This window comes from Cryptomeria japonica, chromosome 6 (assembly GCF_030272615.1).
Source record: "Cryptomeria japonica chromosome 6, Sugi_1.0, whole genome shotgun sequence".
Lineage (NCBI taxonomy): Eukaryota > Viridiplantae > Streptophyta > Pinopsida > Cupressales > Cupressaceae > Cryptomeria > Cryptomeria japonica.
Window position 1 is genome coordinate 72,316,017 of NC_081410.1, and position 26,477 is coordinate 72,342,493.

At 36.5% G+C, this 26,477-nt stretch overlaps 1 protein-coding gene across 2 annotated transcripts in view; it reads left to right on the forward strand.

The window, feature by feature from the left end:
- Window positions 1–14,774, forward strand: part of LOC131064197 (golgin candidate 5) — a 98,761-nt gene extending 83,987 nt beyond the window's left edge. For both annotated transcript variants that reach the window (XM_057998249.2, XM_057998250.2), the window contains exons 19-20: window positions 14,243–14,317; window positions 14,416–14,774. In XM_057998249.2, coding sequence (XP_057854232.2) covers window positions 14,243–14,317; window positions 14,416–14,451 — 111 coding nt within the window. In that variant the 3' untranslated portion in view covers window positions 14,452–14,774. The remainder of the gene's footprint in view (window positions 1–14,242; window positions 14,318–14,415) is intronic.
- Window positions 14,775–26,477: the final 11,703 nt, after the last annotated feature.

Consider the following 26,477-nt stretch of genomic DNA (forward strand, 5'->3'; position numbering starts at 1 on the left):
GATTCAAGAGGAAGTGCTTGTAAAGGAGATACTGCTGGATCCTGACGTCTCAAGGGCTGATTGAGATGACTAAAATAGCCTCTCCAAGCACCAACCTCTCTCTCAAGCCTCTTATTCTTCTCCATTTCTTTTTTAAGTTTGTCCTTAAGTGCTTCAAATGAATCGGTTGCCTCTTCCATTGCTTGTTCGGTGGTAAGTGGACCAAGCTCAAATGTTTCTAAGTCATACTCATCTGCAAGAATCTCACCTTCATACTTGTCCACTACTGGTGTAGCTATCTGCAATTTCCTGGATCCTGTCTCATCCCTTATTACCTTGGACATCTTTGCGGCCTTCTTCTTTTACATCACTTCTTGAGAACTTCCTATAAGGCTTTCTAAATCAAATACATCTTCTTCCTCTTCAACCACAACTACCCTTGTTAGTCTCTCCTTTAACCAATCTGGAATGGCGGATCTTGTTTCTCTTACTTGTATTTCTTTAAGTGGTGGTCCATCCTCTCGGAAAGGAGATGTCACTTCATTGTCATTCTTCTCTTCATGTAGCTCACTAGCATCAACTTGGGGAGATTGACTTGAGGAATGTTGAGGCGTTTGTCCCTTCTTTGGCTTATCATTTTGCACCATGGATTCCATAGATTCATCAACTTTAGGTACCATCTTCCCCTGACCTTCCCCTTGGCTTGTCCTCTTTTCATGTCGAGGAGATGTGCTTGATGGGTGACCATGATTGGCTTCTTGCTTCTTCTTGGAAGGTTCTCTTTTCTTAGGTCTTTCTTTCCTCTTTGCACCTCTAGGATGAGAAGTGTTCTCACTTACGCTTGCTTCTCCTTCTTCGGATCTTGCCTCCAAAGTAAAAGTCATTGATACATTCTGCTCCTTCAACTTCTGATGCTGTACATCTACCCATCTGCGAGTGCATGATAAAACAGGGGCCATCAAAGCTCTCAAGTCTAAAACCTCGGGCTCATTCCAATCTATCTTCACTCCTTTGTCTTCTTTCTCATAGGACGACTGGAGGTGTCTACCATTATCCTGGGCTTGATCAGCTACTCTATAAACTTTGCATTTCCTAATGAAATCTAAGGGTAGCCTGGAATGCATCTTTCTTTTAACCTCTAAATCACTTGGGAGATTCATCCAAAAGTCCTCCACTTGAAACTCATGTTTGTACTTCTTACCGCTTGTCTCCTCCATATAACCATGAGGATCAAAATTCTCCTGCGAGGCAAAGGATGTGAATGAATATAAAGATAATTCCTTCTCTGCATCTTCTGAGGCTTGAGTGTTAGGACACACTTCAAGTGAATTCCCTAGTATGATAGGCACGGGAATTCCATTTCCATGCTTGTGTCTGGATGCCTTCGCATAAGCTGCCAACTGTCTAGTCACCTCAAGTAGCACTATCTTGTCTGTCGGATACCTCGGCAACATGTAGGGAGGTGAAGGACACCCTTGAACTCTGATGTATGTAAACTTTTGAAACTGGATGAACCATGCACCATACTTCTTCACAAGCTCTTGTGCATCCAGAGATAGTCGATTATGAATCCCACCTTGCAATATCCTACTAATGTTCATCGTGAAGGTATCATTGACTAACTTGTAGTTACTTCTAGGCGGATGATGCAGATGAACATAAGAGTCACAAACTCTCATTTCTCTGGGTCCTCTTCCGATCACTCCTTTGTGAGGTAGCCCTGCATACTCGAAACTCTTGATTAAGGCATACATAACATATGAGCTCATGTGGAATGATTTGGTGGGTCTTAGCCTTCTCAACTGCACATCCAGACAATTGCTAATAATTCTGGCCCAATGAAGCATTCCTTTTCCTTGGACTATCACTTGAATGAAGAAAAACATCCACTTTTCGAAGTAGAAGGCTTGAGGGGCCCCTGTAACTCGATTGAGCAAAGTTATCAAATCTCTGTACTCCTCCTGGAAGTCGATCCTATGTGGAGTATTGGGAATCTGGTTCAGGCGAGGCCGACTTTTGAGCAACCAATTCTTATTGATGAGATTCAGACAAGTGTCGGGATCATCTTCATAGATTGACCTGGCTCCCTCTAAGCTTTTGTAAATCATATCTTTATGCTCTGGAAGATGAAGAGCTTCACTTATAGCTTCCTCTGAAAGGTAAGCTAAAGTGTTTCCTTCCTTGGATACGATCGTCCTTGATTGTGAGTCATAGTGGCGGGCACACTCGATCATCAGCTCATGACACCTGACTGCTGGAGGGATACCCGCTGCCTAGATGATGCCACTTTCAATTATCTTCTTCGCAACAGGTGATGGCTTGCCAATGTAGGGGACCTCTCGAAACTTCTTCACATTGAAGTTTCCTAAGTTGGTGTCTCCGATATTACTCCATTTGGACACGATCCTGGTCTCCAATTCGTCATTCTTCTGATCTTCTTTGATGAGAGCCGGGCGACTAGTAGATACTCCTGCCTTTGGAGCCGTCATCTTGATACCTACACAACATTTTCAAAATTAGTCCTTGAGCATTAAAGGATAAATCTAGAGTTATCATTTCCTAATTAACTAATCAACACTTAGACTTTTTAAAAAAAAGTGCCCCAAAATCAAGTCTTAAACAAGGATATTAGGATAATTTCGCCATACCTCCTCTTGAGTACTCAAAAGACTTGACAATGATGAAAGAAAACTAGACTTTGGTGGACAAGGCCTAGATTATAGTCCTCCTTTGGATGGATTGCGCCTCCTCTAGCTTCAAAAAGAATAAATTCCACCCTCCTTAGTATCCACACTTAGAAGAAATTCGCTCCAAACAAGCTATATTTCGCTCCTCCAATTTGCTATTCAATTTCGCACTTAGGAAGGGATGAATGAATGATTAAACTTGAACAAAGCATCCCCATTATATAGAGCGCTCACCCTACTCCCTTCAAGGCCGACTTGGCAAAAAAGAGGGTAAAAAATAAATAAAATCTCCAAAAAAGGGTGGCCGACTTGCAAAATAAAGGCAAAATAATGCCTTGAGTGCTTATTTTAAAAAATTAATTTTAATCCTCCAAGGTAAAATTTCGATTATTTCAAGGCTTAAAATTAATTTATTAAATGCAAAATGCTTTTAAATTAATGTGAATTTAAATTTGATTTTTCACATGCCTCAATTTTAGCAATTTTGGTGATTTAGTGCAAACTGGAGAATATCAATTTTTTGATCAAGGTCTTAATGAAGTTTTGTTAATGATTTCGCCCTGGACCCTCTCCAAGGGTCAGGAGTGATTTTCCAAATTTAGCCTTGAATATTTCATACCTTGACTCTAAAATCTCTTGGAGGGTAAATTCATATCCAGTTAAGGTCTTGCATTTCAAATTTTGGTATTCTGCATGAGGAATTTAGGTGGAAATATGGATTTCGCCCTGGATCCTCTCCAAGGGTCAGGAGCGATTTTCTCATTTTAGGCTTATAATCCACCTTAACTTAATCGTTGAACTCTCTATGCACTTTCTAAGATCTATTTCCTTGCACCACCAAGTCACTTCATCAAAATTTTGAAGGAAACAATGCTTTTAGAGGAATTTCGCCCTGGACCCTCAGCAAGGGTCAGGAGCGATTTTCCAAATTTAGCTCAAAATTGACATTTTTCAAAGTTCAAAATCTCTTCAAGGCATCTCAAATAGGTTTTCTCACTGAATTCCAGACTTAGCTCTATCCATCTTAGGAGAAAAAGTGTGATTTTGGTGTTTTTCGCCCTGGGACCCTCTCCAAGGGTCAGGAGCTATTTTTGCAACTTTGACTAGAAATCCTCACTTCCTCATCTAAAAACTTCTTCACCAAGCAAGATCATGTTTATGCCTCCAAACTAAGCACGAAAATCCCCTTTCCAAGTTTTTCGCCCTGGACCCTCAGCAAGGGTCAAGAGCGATTTTGCAAATCTAGACTCAATTCATCATCATTTTTCGTTGAAACTTCATTCACCACTAGGTAACGTCTTTCCTTATCCACTCCATCCAAATTTGTCTTGTTTCTGCAAGGTAAAATAAGAGGTTTTCAAATTTTCGCCCTGGACCCCTCTCCAAGGGTCGGGAGCGATTTTTCTTTCCTAGCCCAGGATCAAGTTTTGGAAGCAAACTTTCATTCATCATGTCTTTGAAGGCCTTTTCTACCTTAGTACAACCTTGCCTTAGCACAATCTTGAAGGAAACATGTTGGTTTTATAATTTTCGCCCTGGACCCTCTCCAAGGGTCAGGAGCGAATTTTGAATTTTAAGCATATTCCTTCATTATTTTGACTTCAAATCAACTCTAAGGCATAACACATCACATCCTTCTCCTATCCAAGGAAGATATAGCAAGATTTTGTCTTAATTCTACAAAAAAAAAAAGAGAACCTTGGAAATTCGCTTTGGACCCTCTCCAAGGGTTAGGAGCGATTTTGATAATTGCCTTCAAGACTTTCATTCTCAACAATCCTTCCTCACTCTAAGGCAACTCAAACATCATTTCAAACTCATGCCTAGGTTTAACTTCGTTCAAACTTGGAGGAAAAAGTAGGTTTTTAGAATTTTTGCCCTGGATCCTCTCCAAGGGTCAGGAGCGATTTTCCCTATTTAGCTTGATTGCTTCTTTGTTGGCCATCCAAATCATCTTCAATGGGTATAACATACCTTTTCACATTCATTCCAACCATAAAAATCATTTTGACTTTGCAAGAAAAGTGTGTTTTTGAGAATTTCGCCCTGGGCCTTCAGAGAGGGTCAGGAGCGAACTTTGCCATCTAGACCAAAATGCTTCACTTTTCACCTTGAAACCTCTTTGCTAAGGAAGATTTGATCTTGTATTGTGCTATGAATAGGTTCTCATGCCCCAGAAAGGTCAAAGAATGTGTTTATAAAGTATTTCGCTCTGGACCCTCAGCAAGGGTTAGGAGCGAAATTACCTTTCCTGGGCAAAACTCCTTCATCTCTTCATCTTCAAACAAGTTTGGAGGCTTCATCACGCTCACTTCACCGTTCATCATGCCTTAGACATCTCAATTTGACCAAACAAGGCCAGAAATGACTCCAATAGGATTTTTCGCCTTGGACCCTCAGCAAGGGTCAGGAGCAAAATTTGGGTTTTCAACAAAGTCCTCCATCATTTCAAGTTAAAACCTTTTCAGGCGGGTAGAGGGAGTTGTTCATTTTCCATTCATGTTCAAAACTTGGTCCTTTTTCACTGCAAAATGAGGAAAAATCAAAATTTCGCCCTGGGCCCTCAGTAAGGGTCAGGAGCGATTTGTCTTTGTTGCCCAAAATTCATCATTTTTCATGCTGTCAAATCTTTAATTGCCTCAAGTGACATCCAATCTTCCTTCCGGGAGACCCTGCACAAAACAAGTTAGCCAAAATTAGTGCCAAATAAGCTTTAAACAACATTTTTCGCCCTGGACCCTCAGCAAGGGTCAGGAGCGAAATTACCTTTTTAGGCTAAACTGCTCAAAATTTAAGTCTCAAACCACTTCACAAGGTAGAGTCAGGTCATTTTCAAGGCCAGGAACCAGTTAGCAAGTCCTCTCAAAACAAGGAATTGTGTTTAGAATGAAGTTCGCCCTGGACCCTCAGCAAGGGTCAGGAGTGATTTTTCTACTTCAGGCATCATCTTGTTCTCAAAAAATCGATCAAAACCTCTCCAGGCAAGAACACACAAATTCCTCTTCAAACATGTTAACACTTAATCAAAATTGTGAAGGAAATCCAGTTTACAAGAAATTTCGCCCTGGACCCTCAGCAAGGGTCAGGAGCGAATTTTACACTTTCAGGCTCTTGATCCATTTCATTTTGTATTTAACTTAGCTGACTAGACTCACTTTCTTCACTGATCTTGCCTAACTGACTCAGACTTGGAAACAAACAGGACTTTGCCCTAAAAACCTTCATTCAATCCTAACCTGAGACCTATTTGACCCCCCTGACCTAACCAATTTGACTCTCCTGAAAGGTTTACCTCATTCCAACAATCTCAATTCTTTAGGGAGACACTTAACAATTTTCCAAAATTTGACTGGACCCAGCTTGAATGATACCAAAAAAGAACCCTTAAGGTTTAGCCCTAGCCCAGACAGATAACCACTCACCCAAAATTCCAAAAAAGCAGAGAGAAGAATAAACAAAGAGAAAGCAAAACAAAAGCAAAAAGAGGGGGTCCCCTATTCTAATGGGGCGATGTGTGAAATGGTCACAACACAATGGTACTCTTAACAAAGTCAAAGAAGGCCATGGGAATTTCAAAACTGGCCAGCTATCTCATAGTCTCTTTATGGCAGTGTTGAGGGAGTGTGAAATGCCAGAGTCACATAACCTTTGAAAAAGTGTCTCAAAACAAAGTTGAAAGCCTTTTGAAAGCGGACAAAACAACGTGAAACTTTGGAAGATCACTAGTGAGTCTCCTCAATAATAGCTTAGATGATGTGATCAATAGTTCAGAAATATCTCTTGAAACGTACTTGTTCTCTTGCTCTCAAGTTACGTCATTAAATACTAAGGAAGCTTCATGTCCAAAATAGTGGCACAAAGCTTGGCAAAGGAACGCTCAATCATAATAGTCTTGTAATTGTTTGGGTCCAAGCTATCACTGGATTTAGGCATAGGATTCGATGTTGTTTTGTTGCCATGATTGTGGAAACCTCAAGCATACAGCCACATTGAAAGCTTGACAAAAGAAGAGTCAAGTGGATCAACTCCATATTTGAAGAACTTAGCTTGAAACTTTGGAACTTGCCAAAATTGATAGCTTTGTTGGGATTTAGCTTAGAAATGGTGTTGTTATCACTTTTAGATAATAAAAAACAATAGTAGGAAGAGGAGACAAATATGATAAGATGATCAGTAAGGTTGTAAAGAGAGAGGGCATAAAAAACCTAGTCATATGGGTCAATGTTGGGGGGTGCATTAGAATGTTTCAAGAGAATGGTAGAGGACATAAAAGAGTTTGAGTCATCAAGAGTCAAGAAACTTACATTTCTTTTATCATATGTAGTATGCAACCCTGTTTGTGCTATGATTTTTTTGTTTTGTTTTTTGGAATGTGTTTTGATTGTTTTTGCAATGTTTTCAAATAGCAAATATAGTGCTGAAAAATAGGAAATATTGCAGTACTTCAAATGCAAGACAAACAGATAATACTCATAAATTACATAGCTGAAAATTCCAGACTTTATTGTTGATCTGTTTTTTCAATATTATTCAAATATAATGACAACCCAGATCATAAAATGACATAACATATCTAAATCCCTCATGCCCACGAAATGCAGCCAAGAAATAACTCGAGTTGCTCACAAAATATGCATTCTTGAGGTGCCAAAATGCTCCCAAAATGAACGGCTAGGTCTGAAAATGTCAAGCAGCAGAAAAGAACTCCAATAAACACAGATTTCAGCTCTTACAAACCCCAACGGCTGCCCTAGAAACGTCACATGGCCCTTCAAGAAGTGGTATGGCTGTCTGGGAATGGTACGACCAGCTAGGGAGAAGATATAACCAGCAAATGGAAATAAACCCTCCTCAATCTTCTCCAAATGTGCTCTCTTCAAATCTGATAGACAGTAAGCATTAAAAGTCTGATATATAATCTCCAATATGCCCAATGTGACCTCTGAATGAAATCACTAAGTATTCTCTAGATTGTATCTCTCAACAACGTAGAGAATTCTGCCTGCAAGGGTTTTCGTCCTCACAAACCAAAGATGAAGAGGCAATCTCCTCCAAACAGAAGTAATATCAAAAATCAAACTCAACATGTCCAAAATGAGAGCTAACAAGTCTCTTTTATACTCTCTCCAAGAGGGTCGACCCCTTTCTCCCAAGCAACTTTATTAATTAAAGTTATTTCCTTTTATTTCCCCAAAGTCTTATTAAATTAAAGGGAACATACATTTCAAATATATCACTTTACTTTATAATCGGCCCCGCCCCCTTTAGTCCCTAATTAGATAATCAAAATAATGATAAAGTTAAATCTTTAAATTTAATTTTATAAACTTATAACTTATCGTTATTTAATTTAAAGTCCCTGGGCTATATCAGAAGTTGATATGATCATCAAAACTGAACCCGCCAACGGTGCTAAAAATAGTAAGTATGCCAATTGACTCTGTTAGTGCCCATAATTGACTTAGTAAAAATAGTGTGGGAGAATTAACTCGAAAAGGCTCCAGAAAAAAGTGTTGCGCTTGTCATAACTATTTGATCATGAAATTGGTCTTGATACGGCCTCCGAGATTCCCTAAACCCACTCATTAGCCTATGGGAATCAACTGAATAGGCTAATGGTCTCATCATGCTGAACTGGTTTAGGAAGGGGACATTTTATCATAGGAGACATTGATAGGCTCTTTGGATGGATGGTGGTTTGAGGTTGAAGACAAACAAAAGCATCCAATCCATAGATTTGTGTTGTTCATCATACCAGCAATTTGTAGTGCTTGAGTAAGAAAAGAGGGTGGGGGGCAAGAGTTCTAGTATAGGAAACACATGAAGAGTTGTTTCCCAAAGGGACCATGTCACTCATTCTTTCCTAAAACAATGGAGAAATGAGGTGCGAAGGTGGGCATGTAGTTAATGGTGTCTTCAACATCAAAGTGGATCATGGGAATATGAAAAATGTAAGGTATATTAGTTTGGAGGTAGGGAAGTAAGAGGTGAGGGGGGATAGGGGAAGTGAGAAGAGCAATGGGTGGGAAATAGTATGGGGTAGAGTGTCAAGGGCCACCTTCTAAAGGGAATGAGACAAAACCTCATATTTGGTTGCAAGAGTAGAGAGAGCCATACAATCAATAATAAGGTGAGAGATGGGCAAAGTATTTAATGGCGTCTCCAATTTCATAATGGATTGTCGTCAAGGGTCATCTCCCAAAGGGAATGAGACAAACACTTATATTTAATTGCAACAATGGAGAGAGTGGTAGTTGGTGATAAGGTGGGAGAGATGAGCAAAGTAGTTAATGGTTTCTCCAACAGCAAAATGGATCATGGGATGATGAGAAATGTAAAGTATATCAAGGTAGGGTGTGGGGAGGGGGCGGCGAAAGTGCCAAGAAGGGAAGTGAGGGGGTAGGGGTGGAGAAGAGTGTCAAGAGTTGTCTCCCAAGGTAATGAGACAAAAATCATATTTGATTGAACTTGTAGAAAGAGAATGGTAGTCGGTGATAAAGTGGGAGAGAGATGGGCAAAGTAGGTGATGGTGGTCCAACATCAAAGGGGATTGTGCAATGATGAGAAATGTAATGTATATTGGTGGGGGAAAGAGAAAGGTAGGGGGGCAAGGGGTGGAAAACAGCATGGGAAAAGTGTCAAGGGTGGTGTTTCAGAGGGAACATGACAAACATTCATACTCAGCTGCAATAGTGGAGAGAGAATAGTAGTTGGTAATAAGATGGGAGAGATGTGTAGATTCGTCATTGGTATCACCAATGTCAAAGTAGATTTTGGGCTGAAGAGAAATATAAGGTATATTGGTGGGTGGATGGAGATGAATGGGGCAAGTTGTAGGGAAGAGTATGAGGAAGAGTGTCAAGGGCCATCTCTCAAAAGGAACGAGCCACACTCATCCTTGTTTGCAACAATAGAGAGAGAAGGGTAGTTTCACTTGCTGATAAAGTAGGAGATAGGTAATGTAGTTGATTTTGTCTTCAACATCAAAGTGGATCTTGGGATGACAAGAAATGTAAGGTATATTGGATAGGGGGAGGGAAGTGAGAGGAGAGAGAGTGGAGGGAGAAGTTTATAACAACATAATAGACAATTGGGGGTTGAGGAGAGATAGAGAAGTCATGGATAAAAAACCTTACACAGAACATAATCCATCACACTCACTCCTATTGTAAGGTATCTTGGGATGACAAGAAATGTAAGGTATATTGGATAGGGGGAGGGAAGTGAGAGGAGAGAGAGTGGAGGGAGAAGTTTATAACAACATAATAGACAATTGGGGGTTGAGGAGAGATAGAGAAGTCATGGATAAAAAACCTTACACAGAACATAATCCATCACACTCACTCCTATTGTGAGGCAAGTAAATTTGTAGGAGTCAAGGAAACAAGGCAACTTGTTGAAAATATGAAGACCATGTGACTTGCTGTCATCGTCTTCTTTTCTGAATTAAGATAATTAATAATATTATTTAAGTTGGGCCGAATAATCTCTAATTTTAAGGGGAACTTAATAATATAAAGAAATAAATAAATTCAAATTTAAAAAGTATTTTTAAATACTTGGAGGGAAATATAGGGCCCAAGAGCTTAATTCAAAAAGGTATATCAAGGAGTCACCTATCTTCATTTGGGGATCATTCAAGCTATCCTTTTGCATCCAATTTTCAGATTTGAGCAGTTTATTCAATCTAGAGTATCCAAGGACAAAAACTCTTGTTTCCAATCTTGGGTGATTCCATCTGGGGATCATGGTTGTGCTGATTTGGGGAGGATATGAAGATATTTTCAGTCAGTTACTGTAGCGCCAGTGTTTTTGCAAGAAAAAATCATTATTTTGTTGCCTTATCACATTTGAGGGTTCTTGCATTGGTTTATAGAATTTTGGAGAGTTATTGTGCATCAAAGATGCTGGATCTAAATTGTTTATGACATTTACAGTCAACCCTAGCTCAGTGCCACCTTTAAAGCAAGAAAATCAGACATTTTGTGCATTGAGATAGTTACATCAGCTGCTGTTTGTGCTATTATAGTAATCTTTTATCAGCAATCAGCAATTTGGAGTAAAGTGCAAACCTTGCAAGGAGAAAATTCCTGATTTATGACGTATTGCAGATGCTTCTAGGGCAGATCTGAATTTTATTAGCATTTTTGTTGAGATCTCTAGCCAGCTGTTCCATTCCATGTTTAAAGTAATAATAATTCATCATTTGTTAAAGGAATCAGCATCAAGAAGGGTCAGCATATCAATTTCAGGAACATTCCACATTCCTAACAGCAGTTGTACAACTTTTCAGACTTCTAATTAAATATTATTTTTGAATTTGTAAAGCTTGATCAACATTTTGGCAATAAAAATAAATTATTTGTGGAGGGTTTAAAACAACGTTCCGCCCCTAGGGTTTGCTGTGATTTTTCTACAGAAGTTAGGGTTTATTTTATAAACCAGAAATTTACATTTCCCAAGTTAAATATTGGTTGGAACATCCTTTTTCATTTCAAAATATAGAAGAAAAAATCAGGTTTTGTCATTAAAATGTCTCCAATGAGTAGCCAAACTCAAGATCGAGCTACTCCAGACAGATCCTATTTAATAATTTATTAAAAAATCATGTAAGGGTGTTTAGGAGGGTCCAGTGTTGGAAATGAATTTGGCCAAAAGAATGGCATCACCAAGAGAAGAGTAATGGGAAATCTCTAGATTGCACTAGAAAAGGTGAAAAAGCTATAGGGAAGTAACGAGCTACAATGTAAGTGTTATGAAGGGGTGGGCTCTTGCTAACATGAAACCGAATCTATCTAGAATGCTCATTAGAAGTGACTAAAGAATCCAGAAAACAGAGGTTGTCCCAAATGAGACAAGCAAATTCCCAAAGCTGTGAACACCACTAGATGTATTTCTTGCCTAAGGTAGACGCCTTGTGATAATTAATAATAGGAACTTCAACCAGCTAATCTTGGAGAGCCTAAACTGCAGACTTAGAAATGGATTTGGTCCTGACTAATTAATCGTTCTTTTGGGGAAGATTAATGAATTATTTTATCTTTTATGGTTGGCCCTGATGATTAATTAATTAATCTTGGAGATTTGCTTGGATGGTTCGTTCAAGGATCAAAGATTGCAGACCATGGAGTGGATGGAGCATTTCCTGTGTTCTGTATTGTATAATAATTCTGTGTTCAGAATCTCTGGATCATGTGTGGCTTGAGCATTTTTGTCTAATCATCATTTAGATTGGGAAGGCTGTCATTAAGTGGGCATGTCGGTGTAATGCTACTTTTCTATCTTGACATCTTTTGTTATGATTCCTTGATTGGTGTAAGGCTTGGCAAATAAATCTTGGGATGATCACTCTAATTGGGCTTTCTGTATGTCCTTAACTTACACCATACAAAGAGATGTTAGCATGCAATAGAGGCTTTGTCCACCCATTTATAATCACATCAGCATTCTATTCTCTTATTTATTGGGTATATTCACCCCAGAATCATGTTTTGCATGTTATTATGTCTATAGAAATTTCATTTCTGTTTGTCATGGAACATTGCACCTAAACAAATCACATTGCCCATGGCCATTTTCCTTCATTATGGGGCCTTTTCCCCAGGTTCTAATTACAAACAAACTAATTAATATTCTCATTTTGGTAGAATACGTAATAAATTAATTTGATTTTCGTTTGGGCCTATCTAATATCATGTATGTGTACGGATTATCATATAAAGAGATCTATATTTGCAATCCATATTCCGTATATGCTGAAGACCTGAAAAGTTGGTGTTCTTAATTTCTCAAACATTCATTTTTCCAGTAGTTTCTGACCTTGCCTGTTAGCATCATAATTTGAATCTGAACAAATTTGAATACTTATTTGAAACATAACTCCCCTAGCTCATTTTTCTATAAGGAAATGCAAAAATGCCTCACTAGTGAAATTTAATTGATTCTCATAATGCAGTGCAATTATTTTGTAATGAGATGGGGTTCTTACATAGTGTGTCGGTTAAGTGGTGGTGGTGGTGTTGTGGCCACCAAGGTCTAAACCCTGTTGGGCCACTATGATCACATGCTTGTGCCTTTGCTGATCCAATGTGTTGGTGGGTTTGAGCCTCAGCTTTGATAAAATGGGGATGAGGTCCCCTGTTTGTGACCTCACCGGTTCATAGTTCTAGGTCAAAAGTGTTTCACATGGGGCTAGAGGACGTAGCGTTTCTGTGTCACTGGTCACATTTAAAAGTTTACCAGGTACTTAAATTTTCCAAAAAAAGAAAAAATGATTTGGTAATGAGATGGTAATGTACATGCTCAGGAAAACATAAGATTTACACTAAAATGGGTGTGCCACAAATGATTATAAGGTTGTTTTATTGAGTACCATACACCTTTAACAAGGAAGCAACCTCTACTTCAGATATGAGATAAAAGCAAAAGGTTAGTGTAACCGTATCCTTTAATTCTTGGCCACACACTTTCTAGCAGATGTTCCTGTACAAAACTGTGATGTTAACAAATACCGTTTCATGCAAAAAAAAAGACATACATACTTTCTGTAATTTTTCAGGATAAGCCTAAGCATTAAGCATTTTTTTCTTTTTAATTGGTAAATTCTTCTTATTGGGGAAGTCACATGAGAATCGTACCCAGCATCCTTTGGGGCACGGCACAGCCAGAATTGGATGGAGTAATTTGTCCAGTTTCATCACTTCATGCTTCTTGAGAATTTGAATGAGCTGATCTTGTCCCATTTGAACACACACAGCGTACTTTTATCCATGGGACTTCACACTGGGGAATGTGAAAAGTTAAAAACTATCCAAGTAGCCATCTACTGCAGCTTTTCTCATGTCCGAAGTCTGATTGCTTCTGAGTTTGTTGAGCATTTCATTTAACTTTGCAAATGTTATTCAGAGAAGCTTCCAATAAACTAAAGACGAATCTATGGAAGAACTTAGCTTTTTTAAATCTTTTTCTTTCCTGCTGATTCGTCTGTTCATACTGCAAAATATGTTTTCTCGTTTCTTTTGGGTTCTCTCTTTTGTGTCTATTTATGTGGTGGGTTTGTAATTTAAAATATTTTTAGGGATGGGTTGCAGCCATATGGGTTAAATTTTCCACTGTTCTCTTGCTGATTTTCTTAGAAAACGGCATTGGTTGTCTTGTTTGGGTTTTGCTCAAAGAACATCCTGGAAGTTTGTGGTTCACCTCTAGAGCATCTTGTTCACGAGTAGACCTTCCTAGGTGTCTCTGGCCCCGTTTCAGGGGTGGGCAATTCATACTGGTGTCGGGGTGCACATCTATCCACAGGGGGAATACCCTCCTGTCACAATTTTTATAGAATATTGCATTGAGTCAGGACGTTTGCAAATGAGAGGCAGAGTACAAATCACTGTGTAGTTCATTTTAATTTTTTTTGGCTTGTGATAATACCAAACTTGGAGAACAAAATGGTAATCAGGTATTTCAGGTAATTAACAATAGTGTTTGTTCAATGGATTTAAGTTATTTTGAAAGAAAGCAGAGAGATGCAATGTCATTATTTGTATTTCAGATTTAAACACACAGCATTTGCATGATTGCAGTTAGAAGAACTTAAGGCTGATCTTGCTGATGTCAAGCAAATGTACAGAGAGCAAATAGACATGCTTGTCAGCCAGGTATACAAAAGAGTAAAGACTATATGCAATCTACAGTATGAATATCAAGCATTTCAAATATCTAAAGGTAATTGTTTTTTGTTGGTTGTTGTGCACAGATTGAGAAGTTGAGTTCTTCTCTTGGCAGCAAATGACTTTATTGGATTTGCAAGAGGTCATATGGAGTCCCATGTGGGAGGAAATTTTAAAATTTATTTTGAATAGATTTGTTCATTGCAGATTAGCTCACAACATTTAGATTAGCTTTCTTCAATCGCTTTTGTTGATATACTTGTGTTGGAGGTAATGTTTATGATTGAAGTTTCATTGGAATATGCTCTGCATCATAAATTATGTGAATTGATGATTCCTCTACCTCTGTAATCAACGAGTTGTCTTTCATATTCTTTGCTTCAACCTTCAAGCAAGGATTGAATTGTATGATAAATAATTGGCAAAAAAGTTCTATTTGCTTTAAGTTGTGCATCATCTCTTTTTTGTTATAGATACTAATTCTGCATTGTTTGTGAAACTCCTGCCTGTTTTTCCACTATATGCAAAAACATTGGACTGGTACAGGAAGTTATTTAATATAATGTAATCTAATGTATTATCTAATCTTCTGTCAGCTGAAATTAATAGTGCCAACCTTAGAATGTTCTGGTCTACATTGTTAAACATTTCTAACAAGCCCTGTAATTTTTCAAATGTATTTATTAATCAGAAAGAATATGACCTTAGTTAACTATATTATTGATAACAGCAGGCTTAGAGTTACATCTTTGTTAGTTTGAACATGCCCTTAAAACATTGAAACTCGGAACATTTCAATTTTAATAGTCGGAAGTTTTTTTTAAAATTTTTTTCAGAGCTTGGTTACTTCCATTTCGTTTTTTGGTTTTGTAGTAATTATCCAGACTAGCCCCTCTTTGGATAATTCATTACGTTTAAAAATGTTGATTCATGTGTTTTTCATGATTTAGTTTGTAACTTGTAGTCCATCTATTTATAAACTACACCAATTTTCATGATGAAAGAAAGAAAGCATGGTATATCTGCCTCTCGCTATCATTGATTACGAGATCATAACCTTGGGTTTAAACTGCCTATCTTCCTGAGAATTGATCAGCCACTTTTTGACAGGGCTAAGGATGCATTTCGGTTATACCAGTTAATTTCCCATGCATGGGCCTGCATTTCTATTTATCTCATTTGGGGATGTCATCATCTTGTCATCATAAGACATTTACATGTATGAGTACAATAATCATCCTTATCTAGTGTGACACGATAATAGCAAAACTACAATCTATAGATAAACATTAGAAAATGCCTAACAAAATTATGCCGCATTACATAGTGCTACATAATGCCATATGGTGTTGCATAGTGTTACACAATAATATGCAACGTCACAGACTATGAAATGGTGTTACACAATGCATCATGGCCATGCACACTGTTATGCGATGCCTCACATCCTTGCAGTGTTAATGACACACAATGTTACTCAATGCCACGTGATGTTACTCAATGCCACGTGATGTTACTCAATGCCTTGTACCACAATGTTATAAAGTGACACAAGTCCTTATGTCATTGCACAGCGTTATACAAGGACATGCAACATTTCAAAATATTAAGTGTGTCATACAATGCACATGGACATCACCCAGCGTTACACAATGTTAAGCAAATGCCTTAATGACCATACACAGTGTTATGCTGTTAAACACAATGTTTGAAAATATAAAGTAGTGTTATACAAAGCTTGGTGAAATTGTGTAATGTTTTGCGTCTCACACACTTGTTTAATATCATGTTCTGATATTCAATGTTACAAACTATAAAGGAGTGCTACACAATGTTATGCAATGGCTTCTCACCTTGCCCGATGTTACACAATTATATGCAAGTTTATAAACTATAGACCAATGTTAAACAATGCATCGTGTCAATATACAGTGTCACTCAATGCCTCACATCCATGAACAGTATTATAAGTGTTACAAAATGCATCACAAGCTTGTATAATGTTACATTAGTGATATGCAATATTACAAAGGATAATGGTTTTATACGACAATACTTTGTGTCTGATGACCTTACCTAATGAGTTGGAATTGGGATCTAACTAAATGTTAGCTAAATTTTTATGGTTAAACGATCAATTCATCTTTTTATGGCTTATCAATACATATCCTACCACTAGTGTCACCTTTAATTACTTATTTTTTGGTATGGTATTTATTATATACTTAAGTTTACTGAGGTTAATTAGTTATTTCTTCAATTAGATATATGTTTTTAAATTTTTTTAACAAAATTAGGAAATTAAAAAAAAGTAAGTTGAGTTTGATAAATCATAGTCAACCTTTATTTATTGAAACTCTATTTTTAGTGGGTTGGAGAAAATATTTTTTTGAATTAGTTGGTATTAGAGCATATAAGATGAACTATTGAGGTTGTGGACATCTATCCACTAGATTAAGTGATACAAATATGAGATTTTCTCTAGACAGTAGATAAGAGCAAGAATAACTATAATAAGGGAAGCTGATGATGTTGAGGCCGATTTGAACTAGAAAATGTTGTAATAATTATCAATTTGGTGGGCAAAATAAATATTTTGCAGAAAAAAAATGTTGGGTATTCATAAGACACATAGGGACGAAAAAGAGTAAGGACCAAAATCTTAAAAAAGTGGTAGCCTCTAAAGGTAGCTTCTTCAATGTTGAAGCTAAAATAGATATTGAATCCTACGATAGTAAAATAAGTGTAGAGAAACTTGACCAATGTATATTATGGATGGAAGTGTATTTTAATGTTCACAACCTCACACAACTTAAACAAATTTCATTTTCTTGACTCAAACTTGTTGGTCATGCATTATGAATGCAAAAAGGTAGCTCTTATATCATGCTTAATAAAAATTGTATATCATTCATAATGAGGAGCATGCGATATAATGTCACTACTTTCAGCGAGTGCAGACCAAGGTGTAAATTAGTACGCAAGTGAAATCCAAAAAACAGTAGTTCAATTAGGGAAGGATGTGTTGATCAAGTACATTGGAGGGTTGTTAGGGAACCTCAAGAAGCTTGTATTGATGGCAACATCCCAAGATATTAATAAAACATGTGTCCGAGCTCTCTATCTTGAACTTTACAAGAGAATATCTTTATTTAGGCAAAAGAACAAGGAAAAGCAAGGACACCAAATGGCGGAGGAAAGCATCAGGATAAAGACCAAGGAAAGTTCAAGAAAACCAAAATTTTAGTCCAAAAGAATGACAATGGGAAAGAGAAAGACAAGTTCCATTGTCCACATTGTGACAAGGAAATCATTCAAATTAGACGTGTTAGAAACAACACCTAAATATTTCACCTTCATGAGAGAAAAAAGGATTTTGATTCAAATGATAGGATTTCTTGTGTGGTGCATAAGGATACTTGTACATTTGATTAGAAATGTTAAAGGAGAGGAAAACTCACAAAGAGAAGTTTTAATTTTAAAATTTGAATCAAGGACAAGAAAGTAGATTTGTGATTTAAAACACGCTCTTAAGTAAATCCCATTGTTATAAAAGTTATTTGGCAAGTTGCGATCGAAGATAGTGCAACCCTAATCACTCAATTGGCTCAAGCAAGGAGTGAATATTTCCATAAAGAAAAAATGTAAGTTGTCATCTTGCATAGGGTTTGATTACAAAAATGATATTTTCGTTGATGTGATTCCTTAGATTCCTTAGTCGTCTTTGGAAGCCTATATCTAAATAGGAGGGGTGCCAATCATTTCCTTAGGCCTTATCAATATAGGTTTATGCTTAATAGGGAATTGTTTCATCAAATGCTTTGGTGAATGAAACCAAAATTTCTATGGTAAGGACTTCCCAAGCCAAGAGGCTAATTAATTGAAGTGGGAATATATTTGTTTCATGATTAGATGAAAATAAAAGCAATTGGAGGCTAATATATATTAGTGGCACGAGTTGCCCACATATCAAGATCATAGAGAAGTTAGTGAATTGGTGAAGCAAGTTTCAAAATTATTTATGGAGATTAAGGGTTACCCCCAAACTGAGCTATTGAGTATGAAATCCAACTTTTATTGATTGTGCTTTCTCCAACATTGAGTTTTACTATCAATATGCCACTGAGGTGAATGAGTTGAAATATCAATTGAAAGAACTTCTAGAGAATGGTTATCCACGTGCAATTGTTCCAAAGAAGGACGAATCATGGCAAATGTATTTGGAAAGGGATGAAAGTTCAAGTACATCCATTGTAATTGTTCCAAAGAAGGATGAGACATGATGAATGTGTGGACTATTAGGGCTTAAATTACATTACAATACAAAATAGCTACCTGTTGTCTCCAAAGATGATTTTCTCAATCAACTCTAACATGCAAATATTTTCATCCAATTAGATTAAACTTGGAGTATCATCAAGTTCAAATAAAGACATAGAAGATGACATTCAAAACGAAGAAAACTTGCTTTGATTGGTTGGTGTTACTATTTGGCATATGAAATACTCCAACCATCTTCTATGAATAATGAATGAGATATTGAGACCTTTGATGGATTCAAGCATCATGATTTATCTTCATTATATATTGGTTTTTAGTTGAATATATGAAGTATATGTACAACGTTTCAAGGAAGTCTTCAAAAATTTTACAAGGAACCAAATTTTATTGAATAGTAAGAGATGTGAGTTTTAAAAAAATGCATTAGTGTATTTGGACCATGTGGTTGCCAATGGAGAGGTTGTGATAGATCCCTCTAAATTTGAGGCCATTTTGAAATGGTCTATAGTGCCCCTCCCTCGATCAGACTTTGTCTAACTTAGTTTGACTTTGGTTGTTTTCTTCGGTGGTTTATGTGACTAGATGATACTCTCTTATGTGATGGCTTTTATCATGTTGGTTATGCATTTTATCTTGAAGGATGGTTAGATGCTAGATTATATGTGTATATACTAACCTTGGACTGACATATCTTCTTTATGTATGAAATATTTCTTGTGTTCGTCTTCGTGTATGGGTATGAGTCTGTATGGGGTGTGAGGGGATGATCTTCCGTCACCCACTTTGAAGGGACACATATTGCCACGACTCTCCTCCACCGATGTGCCTGTCCATGTTGGATACATGTATGTATGTTTCTCAGTGATGCAGGATTGCAGGTACCGAGCATCGACTCCACCCGAATCTTTGGGTCTGAGCATGCTCTATGACCCAATGGTAAAGTGGAAAACCGGAGATCAGTCAGACCCTGTTGTACCATCGTTCCCATGGAATGAGACCTATATCAGGTAACCTTGTTGTGTTGGTCATCCAGTCTCGTTAGTTGGTAACCCTGTTAGCCCTCGTGTTGTGTTGGTCCGCTGCGTATTGTCTGAGTGTTTGGGTCACAAGTTTATTTAATATTGATTTCTAGATAGGGGTTAGCATATTATTTAATTGAGTATTTATGATGATCTAATTAATTTATAAATTAAAAGTTGTTGCATCGTCTTATTAATTAAATTGTGGAGCAAGCGGATTTAAATTAGTTATCTTTTGGGAGGGATCATTTAGATAAAGCATTAAATATTTATCTTGTAATTTAATTATACTAATGGTAAAAATCTAGTTTTAAATAAATAATTATTTAAAAGGGAAATTAGTTACTTGTATTCTATTGCGCTTTTGGAAATTAATTCAAAAAGGCAAATTAATATTTAATTTATTTAATTCAAATTGCTTGTGTGGGAGTTACAAAATGAACTAATTAATGAAAAATAAAATATTTAATGGAATTTAATTATTAGGGAATCTTGCATGAGTATGGGAGTTACATTTTGGATAAAGCATATCTATTGATTTTGAAAAAAATGGGGTGGGGGATGGGGAGAAAAAGATTTGTGCCTCTTGTGAAGTTTTTGGCTCTGCATTTTTTTTTGGTATCTTCTGGTTATTGGGGTTCTGTAAAGGAAATTTGGAAATCTTGGTTTTGCAAAGGAATGAGGAGATTGTGTTGAGCCCTGGATTGGAGTGTTTTGTATTGGTGCCTTATTATTGCTGCTTGTCTCTGTTTCCTCTTCCAGATAACGTTTGGAGGTAGGTATTTGATTCTTTTCTTCTGTGCATGTTAAAATTTCTTCTTAAATTGAATAAAAAAAATTTAGTTTCATTGTTTTGTAATGAGAAAATGAAATGGATTTGGCTGAAATGAGAGCATTTGGGGGTTAGAACATAATTCGAGTGAATCTGTATATTTGGAATTTTAGATTCGAAAAGTTTTAATATCTCTCTTCTTGAAGAAGCTTTTGTCTGGTGATTTAGATGTCTATATGTGTGTGTGTGTGTGTGTGTGTGTGTGTGTGTGTGTGTGTTTATTGCGATAAGTTTTGTTGCTATGTTATCTGTTTGCATTCGGGTGTCGTGAGCACCCACGATGGTGGGGTATATTCCCACCCACCACCGTGGGAGTCCACGGTGGAGACTCCCTCCCAATCGACACTCCCTCCGTCTGCCTTAGTAAATTAGAAAGTTCAGTATGTTAAAAAGTTTTGTAATATTAATGTTTCATGTTTAATTTTTCTGAGGGTTAGATTATATATATGTAATTTTGTGAAATGATTTTGTTGGAATGACCCAGTACCTTTAGATGTTTGTGAAATAATTTTCAGATGTGGTTGTCTCATTGCACACTATTATGGAAAATGACAAAAAAATTCTTTGGGGTAATGAGTAGCAACAAATATTTAAATTCTTTAAGCAAACGATCAACCTAGCTCTAGCCTGATCATTGCTAAAATTCTGACAACCATTGAATATAGAAATAGATGCTAGTGAATATGACATGGGTGCCATATCACTTTAAGAAGGTAAGCCCATATGTTATTATTCATCAATTTTTAAAGGGGTTTTCATGAATTATAGCACACATGATAAAGAGTTATATTATTTAGTTTAAGAAATAAAGAAATGGAAGCATTATCTAATGGGAAACGATGTAAGGAAGTTAAGGTAGCAGAACAACTTCCTACACTAACCTTGAGGGTTGCAAAACCTTCTGAGTCTCTACAACTGTTACAAAAAAACAATAGATGTAAAAATATATAACATGCATGCCATAGCACAATGATTAATGTTGGGGAAAACAATTTCAACAGAAACACCCCACACTGCAAAAGCCACCTAATACATTATTAAAAACATAACAACAAATTGCAATATACTTGCAAAGCAAGCTTCTCGTAGAAGTATCCCCAACGGAGGTCCAAAGGCAATTCAATAGATATCAAACTCTCAGAATACATCACAATGCATAGTTGTAATACAATACCCTCATCAAATAAGGTTGCCTTCTAGGGCAAGCAGTGCACAAAAAAATTAATTGTTAGATCTATGACCTAATGATAAACAAACAAGATTTACAATGTTAAATTATCAACAATAAAATTTTATTATTGCGAGGTTGAGACACCATTTTACTAACAACAGAAGCATTTGTGCATATTGATCACCAATTATTAACATTATTTGAAAGTACAAACAAAATTGCAAAATTACATCATAAACCATTGAATAAGATTATTACAAAAATTCCATCTAATTATTGAGTATAAGCATGGAGCAACAACCAAATTAGTAGACATGCTTTCTAGACCCTCTCTTCTCTCCGCAATTGACATTATTGCTTTGTTGAAACCATTTCGAAAAGAGGTATATGTGAAAATTTTGTTCATGATGAAGATTTTTATTGAAGTGTACAAATGTGTTCATGATGAAGATTGCATTAAAGTGTACAAATTAGCTACTTAAGGTAAGCATGACAAGTTAGAAACTAAGGCTAACCTTCATCTCTTAAATGGGCTTTTTTAGAATGTGGGAAATGTGTGCCTAAAGAAATAAAGACAATTCTCATAAAATAGGCACATACATCAGGTGTGGCTAGGCATTTTGTAGTGGCAAACGTTGTGAAATATGTGTATTGGCCTTACTTGCAAGTGTATGTCTCTAAATTAATAATGGATTGTCAATTCTATAGTGCTAACAAACCCAACAATAGGAGAATTATGTTATACCAACCATTTTTTGGGCATTTTAAGGTTGTGGGGGAGTGCATCCATGGAATTTTTAGGTGTATTTCTAATGATAAAGTATTGTAATAAATATAATTTTGTTATTGTAGATCATCATTGGTTGCAAAAAGATACTAACTAGAAGTGATGTAACTGGGTTATTTTTCAAAATATTTGGATATACTTTATACTTATAGAAAGTATAACTTTATATAATGACTTAGATTTCTAAGAAAGTTTTGGTGCACCTTGTGGAGTAGAATGGATACTAAGATTAAATGAACTATGTCATTTCATCCTTAAATGGATGGAAGAATAGAAGTAGTGATTGTAGATTTCGTGCAATCGCTCCATGGTTATATTCAAATAGAAACTAAAAATACACAATGAACATTTGGCCTGTATTTACCACTATTATAATGTGGCTATTCACTTATTGACAATTTTGTCTCCATTTGAGGCTTGTTTTGGCTATTTCCCTCCTAACCTTTTTAATTTTTTCTTTGGACAGTGAAAAGAAGTGGTAAAAAATGAGATACAAAGGTGGATAACGTAGCTAATTTTACTGGTAAGGTGAGACAAATCCATCTCAAAGTTTAGGAAATACTTAAAAACATAATATATTTTGCACCCAAGGAGCAATGAGAAATAAAAAATGATGTTGTCCTCAATAAAAACTATGACAAACATGACAAGGTGAGCATGAAGTGTGGTTGATACTTAGAAATGGTAGTTTCTGATCAAAATAAATGGGAAGAAGGTTCCCACATTTGATTAGATCCTAATATTTTAGGAACTAAATATGATATAGGAATTAGGTGAAGTACCCTAGACCAATAAGGTTAATTGGAAGTCATTTATCAAGACTTCTACTAAGAGAAATTTTCATCATCAAAATAATTGATATAAATACATGATAATTGATGAGGTGTTTTATAAGGTGTTAGGGTTGATCCAAAAAATCCTCATTATCCTTGCCTTAGTTTGTTGATGTTAGACAACCAAAAGGCTATTTTTCAAAATTTATCTACTTGTAAATAGGGTGAACATTCCAATCACCATGGTGAACATGAAGATCCTAGCGGTGAAAAAATATTCCCCTTGATGAGCTCGACACAAATAAATAAATAGTTTATTGTAGAAATAATGAACTTGCTCTATTATAAGTAGTGAGTGCAAGATTAAAGGATTTTGTTAATGAAATAATTCAATGAGCTATTTCTTGAATTTTGATGAATTGTGCGAGTCTAGAGGATTTCTATAATTTTGATGATAATGTGTGTACATAGGTTGGTTCTAAGAACAACCTCTTATTCTATGACCATTTGGTGGATTATGTCAATATAGGAGGTAGAGCACGTGTGAAGGGATTTAAAGTAGATTTTTAAGTTCCGATTAACAAGTCACTATGGTACAACACTTATATAAACATTAAGATAGTGGAATACAGAGTTTCTACGCTCTCTTCTTAGAGTTTTTGACTGATTTTGGGTTTTTTCTAGTAGTATCTTGGAGTATGTGTCTCTTTTGATGTGTGATTGAGCTTTATTTTTATATTTTCAAGATTTTCATTAGTTTAAAATAAATTGTAAATAGTTGTATTTTGAAAAAATATTACAATGGAAACAAAGTTTTATGTGTTGAAAGTACAAACAAGATTCATTTTTGGTGAAGATTAGATGAATAATATTAATCTTGAGTGGATAATTATTTAAAACTTTTGAATATATACTTATATTTTTATTGTTATTGGTAGTTTTCATTTGTCTTTTGACATTGTAGTTGAGTCAATTTTAAGTAAGAGTTGTGAAATATGTATCTTGAAGAGTGGAGAAATCAAAGCTTGATGTAGTCAAGGATGGATGGTCCATAATGGATCATCCAACCTTGTAGTATAATTCAACATAAATTTGAACACAAAATAGAAACATGTAATTTTGTTGATCAAAATAGAGTTCATACATACCCAGAAGCTCCTCATATGCCAAGTACATCAAGCCCATTGACCCCACATGTTGGCGCATAGGCCACGATGGGCTTATTACAATGAAAATGCAAAAAATTATTTCAGATCCTAACATTCTGACTCCTATCTCCCTAACTATGAATGCTACTTTCCTAAGATAACTGAAGGTGTTATATATTAACTCCAAGCACTAGGATTGATACACATCAACCTCCATTAGGTTCCTCATCCTATTTCTAGTGAAACATGTAGGTTGGCTCTAGACAGTTGAAGAGGGCACACCATTTGTTACAGATAGGTGCAAGCCCAACTAAAGGTTGTCTTGCATCATATATGTTGTGTGATGTATTGTGTAGGCTTTGCAAGGTTCAGAGAAGTTCCACATGCTATCTCCTTTAGGTCCAATCCTAGGCTATTTGATAAGACAAAAATATGGTGAAGGGATCTTCTGGTCGGTGTGTCCCCAACTGCACCTCAATATGTTGTAGCAGACTTTTTGTGTTGCCTCCATTTCATTCCATAGAGGAAATTAGTCTGATGCAGTATGATATAAGCATGTTCTCTGGTATGATCGTGCATTAGACCCTCAAGCTCATTGGAGAAGTGTGCCTTGCATGTTGCTAGCTTTAGATATGATCCAAATCAATCCAAGTTGGTTTTTGAGATCCATGTTTCATCTTCTACTAGCTTTCAACTTCTATTTAGCAAAATATTCCTTGTATTACTTGTTCCCAGTACTGCAATTAGTCTGGCTATCCAAAATTTGTTCTATTTGTTCTAGTTGTAGTTGTGGTAATTGGCCCTAAAATGATGTTTTTGTGTTGTCATCATTGGTATGTGCTCCATGGTACTGGTAGAGTTTTGTGATGTTGAAGATTGGTGAGCTCTCCTTCTTAAGGTGCACCATGAATTCATCTCCAACAGTAAACTCCTTATACCACATTTTGGTATCCGCCCGCTCCTTGTACTTATTATTCATGGCATCTAGATGTTGCTTGACTTCCTTGTGCACAACCTCCATGTGGTATGCAAACTCTTATGCATGTGCACTCCATTTGTCTTTTGAGCTGATGTCTCTAAGTTCCACCACTCCTTTCTGATGCATTCTTGTAACAATTCAATTTTTCTAGTACTCTAGTTTACAAAATTGTTGTATGTAAATTTTGCTTGCGATGTGATTAGATCTTAGTTTCTAGCATTGTCTCCTACCAAATATCTAAGCAGTTTTCCCAAGCTTCTATTAACCACATCTATTTGTCTATTAGTTTGAGGATGGAATATTGAACTAAAATTTAGGTTCTTCGGCATCTTCTTCCATAGTGCTCTCCAAAATTATTCGATAAATTTGGTATCCTAGTCTAAAACAATGCTCCTCGGTGGTCCATGTAGTCTTATCACTTCCAAAAAGAATAGGTTAGCAATATGCACCACATTGTGAGTCTTCTTGCAGTGGACAAAATCCACCATCTTATTAAATTGGTCCACCACTACAAATATGGAGTCATGTACTCTAAGTCCTTGGTAATCCTAACACAAAATCCATACTAAAATCCTCCCAAGGTCTTTCTGGAACTAGAAGAGGTTGATACAAACCGGTATTCTAACTAGTTCCCTTAGCAAATTAATTGGTCCTACATTCCTGAACATACTTCCACACATCCTTGTAAATTTGAGGCCAAAAGTGACTCACTCACCAAGGCTACAGTTTTCTCAATGCCAAAATGTTTTGTTAACCCTCTAGAATATTTTTCTCTGATCAAATTCTTCCACATCTAATTTCTAGGAATAAATAATTGGTTCCCTTTGATTAACATGTTAGCTTGAATGAAGTAGTCCAACCACTTGCTTCTATCAATCACCACCAATTATTTGCTTGCCTTCTAGGCCTTTGCAAAATCAAGGTCAACTTCATACAAATGCTTCAACTCATCAAACCCCATATTGCCATTCTCATCTACATCATCAGGTTTCTTCTTCTGCTCAATGCATTCACAACCTATTTTGACTTCCCACTTTGGTGCTTCAAGACAAATGTGCAATTATGAATGAATTTCAGCCACCACATATGACTTTGGTTCAAGTTGCCTTGACTGTTTAGGTACCGGAGGGTTGGATGGTCCCGATATACCACAAACTC